This window comes from Hemitrygon akajei, chromosome 9 (genome assembly GCF_048418815.1).
Source record: "Hemitrygon akajei chromosome 9, sHemAka1.3, whole genome shotgun sequence".
Taxonomy (NCBI): domain Eukaryota; kingdom Metazoa; phylum Chordata; class Chondrichthyes; order Myliobatiformes; family Dasyatidae; genus Hemitrygon; species Hemitrygon akajei.
In genome coordinates this window covers 103059673-103073071 of record NC_133132.1, presented here as the reverse complement: position 1 = coordinate 103073071, position 13399 = coordinate 103059673, and the positions used below count along the sequence as shown (strand labels likewise).

Genomic DNA, 13399 nt, shown 5'->3' with positions numbered 1-13399 from the left:
GGGTCAGGCATGTACATGATGTGGAGTGGTATTCACAACTGACTGAGCATAATTATAACTACGACATTCTAAGTGTTGTCTTGAGAGAGAACAATGATCCTGCCAATGAACACGGCAAATTTTGTGAAGAATGTAATAGATATATTTCTCAATATCCAGGTTGTAGATGATCCATGTACAGTACCTATAAAAAAATATGGCTATTTTTGACACTGATCAACAGAAAAGGACTCTTCCATGTCAAAGTGAAAGCAGATGTCTACAAAGTGATCTAATTACAAATGTGAAGCAAACGTCGACAGCGCTTCTCCCTATAGATGCTACCTTACCTACTGCGTTCCACCAGCATTTTGTGTGTGTTGCAGATAATTGTTTGAATTAGTATTCACCCCCTTTAATATGACAGACCAAATCATCACTGGTGCAGCCAATTGGTTTTATAAGTCACATAATTGGTTAATTGGCTATCACCATGTGCAGTCAAGGTGTTTCAATTAATCGTAGTAAAAATACACCCGAATCTGGAAGGTCCAGCTGCTGGTGAGTCAGTATCCTGACAAAAACTACACCATGAAGACAAAAGAACACATCAGGCAACTCCGCAGAAAGGTTATTGAAAAACACATTTCAGGAGATGGATACAAGAAAATGTCCAAGTCACTGAATATCCCTTGGAGTACTATTAAGTCAATCATCAAGAAATGGAAAGAATATATCACGTGTAAATTTGTCTAGAGCTGGCCTTCCTCAAAAACTGAATGACCATGCAAGAAGGAGACTAGTGAGGAGGCCATCAAGAACCCTATGACAGCTCTGGAGGGGTTACAAGCTTCAGTGGCTGAGATGGGAGAGACTACACATACAACAACTGTTACCCACATGCTTCACCAGTTGCAGCTTTATGGGAGAGTGGCAAAGAGAAAGCCACTGTTGAAAAAAACACATATGAAATCTCAGCTAGAGTTTGCCAGAAGACATGTGGGAGATTCTGAAGTCAGCTGGAAGATTCCATGGTCTGATGTAACCAAAACTGAGTTTTTTGGCTATCAGACTAAACACTATATTTGGCATAAGTCAAACACCACACATCAGCAAAAACACACCAACCCTACCTTGAAGCATGGTGGTGGCTGCATCATGCTGTGGAGATGCTTCACTGCAGAGGCCCTGGAAGGCTTGTGAAGGTAGAGGGTAAAATGAATGCAGCAAAATACAGGGAAATCCAAGAGGAAAACCTGATGCAGTCTGCAAGAGAACTGCACTTGGGAGATTTGTTTTCTGGCAAGACAATGACCCCAAGTATAAACCCAAAGCAACACAGGAATGGCTTAAGAACAACAACGTTAATGTCCTGGAGTGAAAAAGTCAGAGTCCAGACCTCAGTCCAATTGAGAATTAGTGGCTGAACTTGAAAAGGGTGTTCTCTCATGATGCAAATGCAAACTGACAGAGCTTGAGCAGTTTTATAAAGAAAAATGGGGGAAAATTGCAGTGTCCAGATGTGCAAAACTGTTAGAGATCTATCCACATAGATCAAGGATGTAATTTCTGCCAAAGGAGCATTTATTAAAAACTGACTTGAAGGGGGTAAAAAATTATGCAATCAATTATTTTGTGTCTTATATTTGTAATTACAGGCAGTTCCCGGGTTACAAACAAGTTCCGTTCCTGAGTCCATCTTTAAGTCGGAACAGGTACATCCGGTATTATTTGGAGTCAGTTTGTCAAATGTTTGTCTTAGTATATAGTATATATTTTACCTTTCTATGCATATAAAACACTTAAGAAACATATGTATTTCAATAATTAAACCACTGCGTTGCATAGTGATAATTGTAGCTTTCATCGGAGCAGGGCCTTCACATGCTCAATTATTCTCACTTTATCCTTTAAAGTTATTTCGATCATTGACCAACTGTAGCTTAAAGCTTTTCCAATGACTGATGGCATTTTACCTTTTTTCAATCGCTTTATTATTTCCATTTTATTTTCAATCGCTATCATTTTCCATCAACGGAACAGAAAACTGCGGATTTTATGTTCCATCGCTGAGCAGCAGTAAACCGTCTGATTGGCCTATCAGAGTTCTCTTTAGGAACTAGTTGACTTGATCAGCATTTCTAATCTGGCTATTGTTCACGATCGCACTTAATAAAAAAAAATACAGCAGCAGCCGCGGGCGGCGGGTCTTGTTCTGCTCTGGGTCCTGTTCTGCTCTGGGTCCTAAAGTCCACCCACACTGAGACAGGTTAAATGGGACAAGTAGGGGCGGTGCTGACTGGAAAAGGGGGAGGGCAGGGTGAATCTTGTTAAGAAATATTTAAGCCAAATACAAAGTTACACACACAACACAGTGTTAACAGCAACGACTTAAATGGCGGACAGCGTCGTGATCTGACTTAAAATAGCGAAAGGCGTTCTCCTCCCTCTGTTCATAAGTACAAGTTGTCCGTAAGTCAGATGTTCATAACTTGGGGGACTGCCTGTAATTAAGATCACTTTGTAGATGATCTGTTTTCATTTTGACACAAAAGAGTATTTTTCTGTTGATCAGCGTCAAAAAAGCCAAATTAAATCCACTGATTCAATGTTGTAAAACAATAAAACATGAAAACTTCCATGGGAGGGTGAATATTTATTATAGGCACTATCTGAAGAGCACAGGACTGGGATTACTGTGTGTGCTACATCTGGGGTTTTAATTTGAGGAGGAAACTTCACAATCTCTCAAATGTCACTGGCTTTTGTAAGGGTGTAAGAGGCCTAATCATTGTTGCTGCTTCTTGCATTCTTCTTCAAAGCACAGAGATTTTGGTGACCATATAACTTAATGGATAGAATCCCCACTGGAAATACACAGTGCCCCACTACTGAGTGCACATCCATCCTTCCCCTTGGGACTGACATTCAGCATTGCAACATCCAACCCAGGAAGATTCACAGCACCAGCGCATCGGACTGCAAAAGTGTCCAGCAGCATTAATCATTGGTGCAGGTATATATGTAATTGCAAAATTTGAACAATACCTCAAGGCATAACATTAAGGAATTCTTTGCATTCAAAGGTTGATTTCCTGATCAATTGTATTAAGCAATAATTGTGCTATGATTAGGTCAGTTTTAGTAACAAAAAGTAAATAATTCCATTTGAGTATACAGGCAAGAGACAGAGCAAAGACCTTACCTTTTTCCCACTATTTTGGCGAGTAACGTTGCTGTGTGGTGGACATGCCTCAACACTCCCATTCTTGGGCACAGTTGCGTTATCATCCAACATCTCAACCATTGCCACACTGAGATTTACACGTAGTGCATAAACAACAAAAAATCCCCAAAAGGCCAAAATCGCTAGGTTATATCGAGCTGAGCACCAACCTGGTACTGGAAAAAACATTGAGAATAGTTATTGGAAAAATACACAAATACACTCAGAGGCCACTTTATTACATACACCTGCTCATAATGCAAATATCTAATCAGCTAATCATGCGGCAGCAATTCAATGCATGCAGACATGGTCACAATATGTAGTCTAGACAAAACATCAGAATGGGGGAGAAATGTGAATGAAGTGACTTTGACTGTGTTGGTGCCTGATGAGGTGGTTTGAGTATCTCAGAAAATGCTGATCTCTTGGGATTTTCACACACACTAGTCTCAAGAGTTTACAGAGAATACGGTAATGTGAAAAATAATAAATATCCAGTGAGCAACACTTCTGTGGCTGAAAATACCTTTTTAATGAGAGAAGTCAGAGAATGGCCAGATTGGTTCAAGCTGACAGAAAGATAGTAACTCAAATAACCACGTATTACAACAGTGGTTGTGCTGAAGAGCATCTTTAAACATACAACATGTCGAACCTTGCAGCAGAAGACCATGAACATGAACTCGGTGGCCAATTTTTTTGGTACAGGAAGTACATAATAAGTGGTCACTGAGAGTAAATTTATTTGTATATGATTCTATACTTAAGAACATAATAACATTATAAAATAAGAAAAGGGATAGACTACTTGACCCCTCAAGCCTACTCCACCATTCAATTGGCCATAGATGATCTGCCCAAGGCTTCTGTTCCTCATAGCCCTCAATTCCTCAGTCTTTCAGAAATTAACTGCATCCTCTTTAAATACCTCTAATTCCAGAGTTTTACCACCAACTGCTAGAAGAAACTTCTATGGAGCTTGGTTAACATCCCTTCATCTTAAAGCAGGTCCCTTTTTATAAGTTTTTCTCACTTGTGGAAACTGTCACACACCCTCAGGTTCTTACGTGTTTCAGTAAGATCACCTCGACTGCCCCCACACATTCTTCTAAACTCCAAAGTGGATAGATCTGATTTTTTAAAAGCCATTTTTCACTGGAATGTAGAAAATGGAACAGTACAGCACAGTATAAGCCCTTCAACCCATGATGTTCTGCCACAATCTTTTAACCTATGCCACGATCAATCTAACCCTACCCTCCCACACAGTGCTCTATTTTTGTATCATGCACGTACTTATCGAAGAGTCTCTTAAATACTCCTAATGTATCAGTCTCCATCATAATCCCCAACAATGTGCTCCAGAGATCCACTTCATGTTAAAAAAAAACCTGACATTCCACCCTCCACCCACACTTTCCTCAATCACCTTGAAATTACGCCCTCTAGTATTAGCCATTTCCACCTTGGCTATCCACTCTATCCATGCCTCTTATCATCTTATACACCTCTCATCCTGGGAATTAGCCTAGTGAATCTTTTTTGGATTGCCTCCAATGCTGATGCAGCATTTCTTAAATCTGTGTTATGGTACTCCAGGTATTGTCTCAACAGCTATACAGCTATTACATTTCTTTTTCTAAATTCCTAACCTCTTAAAATAAAGGCCAGCCCCTGTCCACTAGCTGCATCTGCCTGCTAATCTTTGCAGTTCATACTGAAGACTTAGATCACTCTGCACTTTGCACAACTGCATTCCTTCTTCACATTGGCTTTCATAAATCAATTAAGTACAGGAGTTGGGATCTTACGTTGAAGTTGTACAGATGTTGGTGAGGCTTAATTTGGAGGACTGTGTACAGATCTGATCACCTATCTACAGGAAAGATATCAATTAAGATTGAAAGAGTACTGAGAATTTTGATGTTGTTGTTGTTTAATGTAATTTCCAGAACACAAGTGTAAAGAAAAACAAAATAATTGTTACTACAGATCTGATGCAGCACAAAAAGTACACAATAATCATTTAAAATATGATAAATATAAATACAATAGCTTATATACATAGACAGATTGAATATTCATAAAGTGATGCGAGGCACAGGAGTGTCTGTACATAAGGTGACTGACAGGAATTTATAAAGTAGTGGTGGTTGGGGCTGTGGAGGGGAGAGGGTTAGTGGGTGGAGGTGTTGATCAGCCTTACTGGATGTTGCCAGTTCTTGAGGACATGAGTAAAAGGGAAAGGTTGAATAGGTTAGAAATTTATTTCCTGGAGTGTAGAAGAATGAGGGGAGATTTGACAGAGGTGTACAAAATTGAGGGGTATAGATAGGATAAATGCAACCAGGCTTTTTACTCTGAGTTTAGATGAAACTAGAAATCATGAGTTAAGGATGAAAGGCGAAATGTTTAAGGGGAACATGAGGGAGAATTTCTATAAACTCAGAGGGTGGTGAGAGTGCTGGAACAGGCTACCAGAGACAGTGGGGTGAATGTAGGTTCAATTTCAACATTTAAGAGAAGTTTGAATAAGTAGTGTACATAGATGGGAGGGGTATAGAGGGTGCAGGTTGATAGGACTAGGTAGAATAAGAGCTTGGTACAGACTAGATGGGCTGAAGAGCCTGTTTCTGTGCTCTAGTTTCTATAACTCCCAAGTCTTCACCCACTCACTCACCCCATCAATAACCTCTCTCAAAGTCCAAATTTCGTAAATGTAACATGCCCCCACACCTACTTATTAATTAATACTCATTAATAATATCTCAATATCATTGTTTAATGCCTTACATAGTGTTCCATCCTTCAGATCCTTAACTATAGTTGAGGCCCAAACACTGGCCCTTGGGGCATTCCATTTGTTACACACTTCCAGTCTGAAAGAAAGACAGATAGATTCTGTCTCTATCTTCAATGTGATAATCATTCTTCAATCCACAATATCACAATTTTCCCAATGTAATCTGCTCTTATGCCCCACCCTTTTATATGAGACAAATTGCTAAATGTTGTATGGGCATTTAAAAGCACAGGCAAAGATGTAGGCATGGATTTGAAAGGATGAACTACACTGGTAGGAGGATATCAAACCCTACCATGTCTATGCAAATGAAGCAGTCAAATGTCCAACTTTCTCTACGTCATTCTTCTAAGCTCAATTATTTTCTGGATTATTTTTCAAGTTCTTTTAGCTCTTGGTATTTTTAAACTGTCAAGGCTACAGTGTCAACATTAGTCTTGATCTATTCTTCTGGAAGGGAAAACTATTTAATTAATGAGATGAATTTCAGTGTAATGCTTTTAGAATAGAAATCAGGAATTCCAAATAGAGCATTCTTTTATCCCAGTAACATTCAATTTCAGAATCACTGATTTCCAACTTTTTAACTGTAACAAAAATAATGCTTGTTTTGAATTCAAGAGACCAGTTCTCCAATAGTTTTAATATTTAATGGTATTATTCAAAACATGTTCACATTGAGTTTCATCATACAAATTCACTACTATATTTCAACTTACACCATAAAGACTGATTTTATTGAATTAAGATTGTTCTAGCTGTAGTGGTAATGGGGCCAAGTTCCCACAACCTATTAAATGCTCCAATGGCATCTCAAATAGCCTCTGACTACCAAGTCCAGCTCCTGGCCTTCACGTGTGGCTTAGCCATTTCTACTGCAAAGGCAGATAACTGGTGCCATAAAACCAGTCGCTTTGGGCAGATGGGACTCGTTGGCCATGATTGACACCTCATCTAGGAGAAGGAAAACTCTGCTCTCAAACCTCCACGGCCTTGCAGCTATGACCACTCATGGAGCTGGCTTCAGGAGGAAACCCCAAGGGAAAAATCGGGAGCCAGAGTGCCTAAGACAGTCCTACATTAAGTTCAATGTTGACTGGCAACTCCTGTGATGCTGCTGGTACCAAACTGTATCGACCTCTGCTGTTCCTTCGGGTTCATCAGATGTGTGGAGAGGGGGAGCTTGCTACACGGGCAACAGCTTGCTCTCCATATCGTACTGCCCAGGCTTGTGCATCTAGACAGCTAGGATGCAATATCTATGGTCAACTCTGACCAAAGAAGGCCTTGGTTCAGCAGCTCATTGGATTAAAATCAAGTTTACAACACCTCAACATTCAGGGCAAGTTTCTGATATTAGCAAATATCATACTCTGGTGTAAAAGGATATTAATATAGTTTTAAGTATGCAGAGCATGAATATGGTACTTACAAGAAGAAAGATTGGGATGTTATGTAGAAATTGTATAAGTAATGCCTAATTCGGAGTATTGTGTCCAGTTTTGGTCACCTATCTACAGGAAAGATGTCAGTAAGATTGAAAGCTTGCACAGAAAATTTACTAGGATGTTGCTAGAACTTGAGGACCTGAGTTATAGGGAAAGGTCTAATAGTTTAGGACATTATTTCCTGGAGCGTAAGAGAATGATGGGAGATTATGACAGAGGTATACAAAATAGTGCAGGATGTAGATAGGGTAAATGCAAGCAGGCTTTTTCCACTGAGGTTGGGTGAGACTAAAACTAGAGGGATCAGGTTAAGTATAAAAGATGAAATATTTAAGTGGAACATGAGGGGGAACTTCTTCAGTCAGAGTGTGATAAGAGTGAGGAACAAGCTGCCAGCGGAAGTGGAGGGTGCGGTTTAAATATCAATATTTAAGAGAAACTTGGATAGGCACATAGATAGGTGGGATATGGTCCGGATGTAAGTTGATAGTTCAGCATAGTCTAGATGGGCCAAAGGGCCTGTTTCTGTGCTGTCATATTCTAAGGCTCTATGACACGCATTTCTTATATCCCAAATGAGCGTATAGTATTTATCATAAGGATTAAAAATACAATCTTTCTTATGGTGAGTACTACTTGCTCATTTGGGACTGGTGCTCAATTTGACTTGTCTTAGCAATATTAACAAATTAGATGGATTTCAGTAAAATTGGTTTTGCCCACTGAAGATGGCTGGGACTAAAGTGGTGTGGGGTTGGGAGGGAGGACTTAGGACTTAGATCTGTTGACTCACAGACATTGTTAAATACTAAACACTCAAATGGCAAGAAATGTTGATAAGGCTGTTTAAGTGACTTAAGACAGTACTGTAAACAGGAATAAATTTTACCAATTATTGATTGGGCTATGGCTGACTTAAAATGTGTCAAGTCAGGTGGTCATTGAAAAGAGGATGCTGTCCAAGTTCCATGCCATCTTGGACAATGACTCCCATCCACTCTATAATGTACTGGTTAGGCACAGGAGTACATTCAGCCAGAGACTCATTCCACCGAGATGTAACACTGAGCGTCATAGGAAGTCATTCCTACCTGTGGCCATCAAACTTTACAACTCCTCCCTTGGAGTGTCAGACACCCTGAGCCAATAGGCTGGTCCTGGACTTACTTCCACTTGGCATGATTAACCTATTATTATTTAATTATTTATGGTTTTATATTGCTATATTTCTTCACTACTCTTGGTTGGTGCGGCTGTAACGAAACCCAATTTCCCTCGGGATCAATAAAGTATGTCTGTCTGTCTGTTTGATTCCAAAGTATTTGTCTGGTGTTAAGAGGAGGCTTGCGTGAAGGAACTGAAAATGAAAATCCAGTAAAGGCAGAGGAGAGATGGTTATAAACAGTTGTTTAAAGATCATTGAATAGTCTTGATATTTAAAATGGAGGCATCAGTTCTAATGCAAGAATCTATAATTACCGAACATAGATTTAAAGTTTCGTGACCGAAGGAACCCCGGGATTCATTTCAACATAATAAATTGTACCTTTCTCGAAATGCTCGAGAAGAAAATTGCATAATAACTTTCAGAAATAAATTACGTAAGAATACATATGCAGGGCTAAGAGGAAAAAGCAAATACAATTTGAGTAACTCTTAAGAGACACACCAGACTGTGAGAACCTATGGACCATGCACTTGTGTTTATTACTACAATTTTCACTGTTTTAAATCAGAGCAAGATTCATGGTCGAATTGCACATCGAAAATGCTGTATCTCTCTCAAAAAATGGACAGAAGTTACAGAGGTTACAATCGGTAGCTGAGCGAAGGGCGCTGAGTAGGCTACGGTCAATTATGGATAACTCTGAACATCCTCTACATAGCACCATCCAGAGACAGAGAAGCAGTTTCAGCGACAGGTTACTATCGATGCAATGCTCCTCAGACAGGATGAAGAGGTCAATACTCCCCAATGCCATTAGGCTTTACAATTCTACCTCCAGGACTTAAGAACTTTTTAAAAGCTATTAATGCTTTTTGAGACGGTGATTTAGATGCATATCATATTTTTTTTTACTGAGTTAAGTATTGTATGTAATTAGTTTTGCTACAACAAGTGTATGGGACATTGGAAAAAAAAGTTGAATTTCCCCATGGGGATGAATAAAGTATCTATCTATCTATTCTGAAAAGCGTTAGACACCCGATCACAGTACCTTATCTCCCAAATCATCTAATGAACCCACTGATAAGAACTCTGTAAACAAAGGAGAATCTGCGGATGCTGGAAAGTAGAACACACACAAATTGCTGGAAGAAAGCAGCTAAATCAGGCAGCATCTTTGGAATTGAATAAACAGCCGAAGGTTTCGATCTGAAACGTCGACTGTTTATTCCGCTCCACAGATGCTGCCTGACCTGCTGCGTTCCTCCAGCATTTTGTGTGTGTTGCTCTGGATTTCCAGCATTTGACAGGGAATTAATGTTGACATAAAGCCTGGAATTGCAAACACGCACCTCTCCTCCTCCGCTCCCCTTTCAGCAGCGGCTGTACATCCTCTCGGTTCTGTTCTTCCATTTCGGAGCCGTCAGCTGAGATCACCAGCCGGATCCACTCGCCGGTCACGAGCAGAAATCACTTCCGGCCTCACGGCTTCCAACCGCCCCCAGGATGTCACAAGAGCGTGCGCGCCAACTGCCGCTTGTGTAAACCGCGGAGCGCGCATTTGAACTTCAGCGAGCTGGAAACCGCGGAGCGCGCATTTGAACTTCAGCGAGCTGGAAACCGCGGAGCGCGCATTTGAACTTCAGCGAGCTGGAAACCGCGGAGCGCGCATTTGAACTTCAGCGAGCTGGAAACCGCGGAGCGCGCATTTGAACTTCAGCGAGCTGGAAACCGCGGAGCGCGCACAAACTTCGGTGAGCTGGAAACAGTGGGGTGCGCGCTTGAAGTTCAGCGAGCTGTAAACCGTGGGGTGCGCGCTTGAACTTCAGCGAGCTGTAAACCGTGGGGTGCGCGCTTGAACTTCAGCGAGCTGTAAACAGTGGGGTGCAAACTTGAACTTCAGCGAGCTGTAAACAGTGGAGAGCGAACTTGAACTTCGGTGAGCTGGAAACAGTGGGGTGCGCGCTTGAACTTCAGCGAGCTGTAAACAGTGGAGAGCGAACTTGAACTTCAGCGAGCTGGAAACAGTGGGTGCGAACTTGAACTTCAGCGAGCTGAAAACCGTGGAGTGCGAACTTGAACTTCAGCGAGCTGTAAACCGTGGAGTGCGAACTTGAACTTCAGCGAGCTGTAAACAGTGGGGTGCGTGCTTGAACTTCAGCGAGCTGTAAACCGTGGAGTGCGAACTTGAACTTCAGCGAGCTGTAAACAGTGGAGAGCGAACTTGAACTTCAGCAAGCTGTAAACAGTGGGGTGCGTGCTTGAACTTCAGCGAGCTGTAAACAGTGGAGAGCGAACTTGAACTTCAGCGAGCTGGAAACCGTGGAGTGTGCGCTTGAACTTCAGCGAGCTGTAAACCATGGAGTGCGAACTTGAACTTCAGCGAGCTGTAAACCGTGGAGTGCGAACTTGAACTTCAGCGAGCTGGAAACCGTGGAGTGTGCGCTTGAACTTCAGCGAGATGGAAACCGTGGAGTGCGAACTTGAACTTCAGCGAGCTGTAAACCGTGGAGTGCAATGGAAAGGAAACTCACCAAATCTTATAAACATTCTGAACGGGAGACTCCTTACTAATTGCATAGTCTGCAATTATTATTTCAAGTATACTTAATGAATGTTTTAACGTACAATATAAAAACAAATCTCGGGAAAGATACAACATTGTTTCGCAACACACGGGACAGATTAGCCTTAGGAGGCAGTTATCCTCATTGACGCTACATTGGCAAATAGAGCAATGACAAAGGCGGCCAGTGGATTTATCGCAAGCATGAGGAAATCTGCAGATGCTGGAAATTCAAACAACAGACACCAAATGCTGGTGGAACGCAACAGGCCAGGCAGCATCTATAGGGAGAAGCACTGCCGACGTCAGTCCTGACGAAGGGTTTTGGCCGGAAACATCGACAGTGCTTCTCCTTATAGATGCTGCCTGGCCTGCTGTGTTCCACCAGCATTTTGTGTGTGTTGCAGTGGATTTATCGGATGCGTATGTTGTGGAGGATGAATACCACAAGTAGAGTCTGCCATTTGGAATCAGAATCCGGTTTAACATCACTGGCATATAACCTGGAATTTGTTGTTTTGCGGCAGCAGTAAGTTGCAATACATAATAACAGGAAAAAATTACAATAAGATAAATTAAGTAGTGTTAAAAGAGAGCAGAACGAATAAAAGCGAGGCAGTGTACACGGGTTTATTGTCCATTCGGAAATCTGATGGCTCTGTTTACGTTGTAAATATGTGTTGGTGTTTTTATATTTATGCAGATTTTAAACAATTTTAGATAATTATTATTTATAATTGTTGAATGTTATTGTTTTTTGTTGCATGCTGTGCCCTGACCAACGCACCACAGCAAACTCCTAACACATGTAAGTGTTTATGGCGAAGAGTTGATCCTCTAATTCTTCTACATCTTATGAACTCCAATTATGCAGCCGACACCACTAACAACAAGAGCAACTGGAACCAGAATCAGATTTATTATCCTTAACATACTGAATTTCATGAAATTTGTTGTTATGCGGCAGCAGTACTGCGTATTATATAAGGAGTTATTATAGATTACAATAATAAATATAAATAATTCAAAAAGAGAGGTAGTATTTGAGGATTCAGGGACCTCCTGGACCTAACAAAGTGGCCACTGAATGTACGTTTCTGGTTTTCTGCTGCTGTACCACATCCATTTCAAGATTTAATGTCATGTGCATTCAGAGATGTTCTTCTGCACACCTGCGTTGTAACATGGGTTTTTCAATTACTGTCACCTTTAATCAGTCTAGCCATTCTCCTCTGACCCTTCTCATTGACGAGGTGTCTTTTCCTCTCCATTCTGATGTTTGATCTGAACAACAACTGAACCTTTTGACCATCTCTGCATACTTTTATGCATTGAGTTGCTGCCACGTGATTGGCTGATAAGATATTTGCATTATGAGCAGTTGTACAGGTGTACCTAATAAAGTGGCCACTGTGAGCACACTCCAGTAACCTAATTACTAGTGCTCTTTTCAGGTTTTACCAGGAGTGCTCAGCTGTAGCCCCGACCACAAAATTTGTCCAAACATCGACCAAAGAGCAAAACTCCAGACATAGAATCCGAAAGTCTGCTGCCTTCATCTTGAACACCAAATATGTTGCCTACACCACTAATAAATCAGATTCAGGCTTATTATCACTGACATATATTGTGAAATGTGTTCTTTTCCTGCAGCAGGACAGTGCAATGGATAAAAATTACTATAGGTTACAACAGGAAATAGAAAAATAAATAAATAATTCAAAAAGAGAACAAAGTAGTGAGCTCAAGGATGTTCTCCTTACTTGGGAATATATTTAATTGTTGGTAGATCTATTTTTCAGAAGTCCATGATTTAAGTTATGGAAAAATGCCAAAGAAATTTGAATTAGAGCAGACAATGATAGGGGGAGATGTATCAGAAGTTTCAATCTATTGAATTCTGGTACAGTATTGGTCATGGAAATAATATCCCTGTAATTTACTAATCTTTGTCTAGTGCTGTACTTGGCTGTCATTGGGATCAGGACAATTGTACGTCAGCGTTTGATACTTGTGCAGGATAAAGAGAAGCCAAGCCTAACTGTGATCATAAATAACTTTGTAACAGTAACATCAGCAGTACTGTGTCCAGTTTTGACTTCTTACCAAGAAGAATACACAAGCATGACAGAGGTATCATGGGTTCCTGGAGGGTTTTATATAGTCACTACTGAGAGTCTTTTTGCCTATCTAGAAAGGACAGTCA

The 13399-nt window shown here is 40.8% G+C and overlaps 1 protein-coding gene across 3 annotated transcripts in view; it reads right to left on the bottom strand.

Moving 5' to 3' along the window:
- slc17a5 (solute carrier family 17 member 5) overlaps positions 1 to 10197 on the bottom strand; it is a 70605-nt gene extending 60408 nt beyond the window's left edge. The window contains exons 1-2 of one of the 3 annotated variants that reach the window (XM_073056699.1): positions 9980 to 10197; positions 3185 to 3381 (exon numbers count right to left, since the gene is read on the bottom strand). In XM_073056699.1, coding sequence (XP_072912800.1) covers positions 3185 to 3381; positions 9980 to 10040 — 258 coding nt within the window. In that variant the 5' untranslated portion in view covers positions 10041 to 10197. Of the gene's footprint in view, positions 1 to 3184; positions 3382 to 6001; positions 6081 to 9979 lie in introns of those variants that run through there. The other 2 variants (XM_073056697.1, XM_073056698.1) reach the window with 2 other exon arrangements.
- Between the last annotated feature and the right edge of the window lie 3202 nt (positions 10198 to 13399).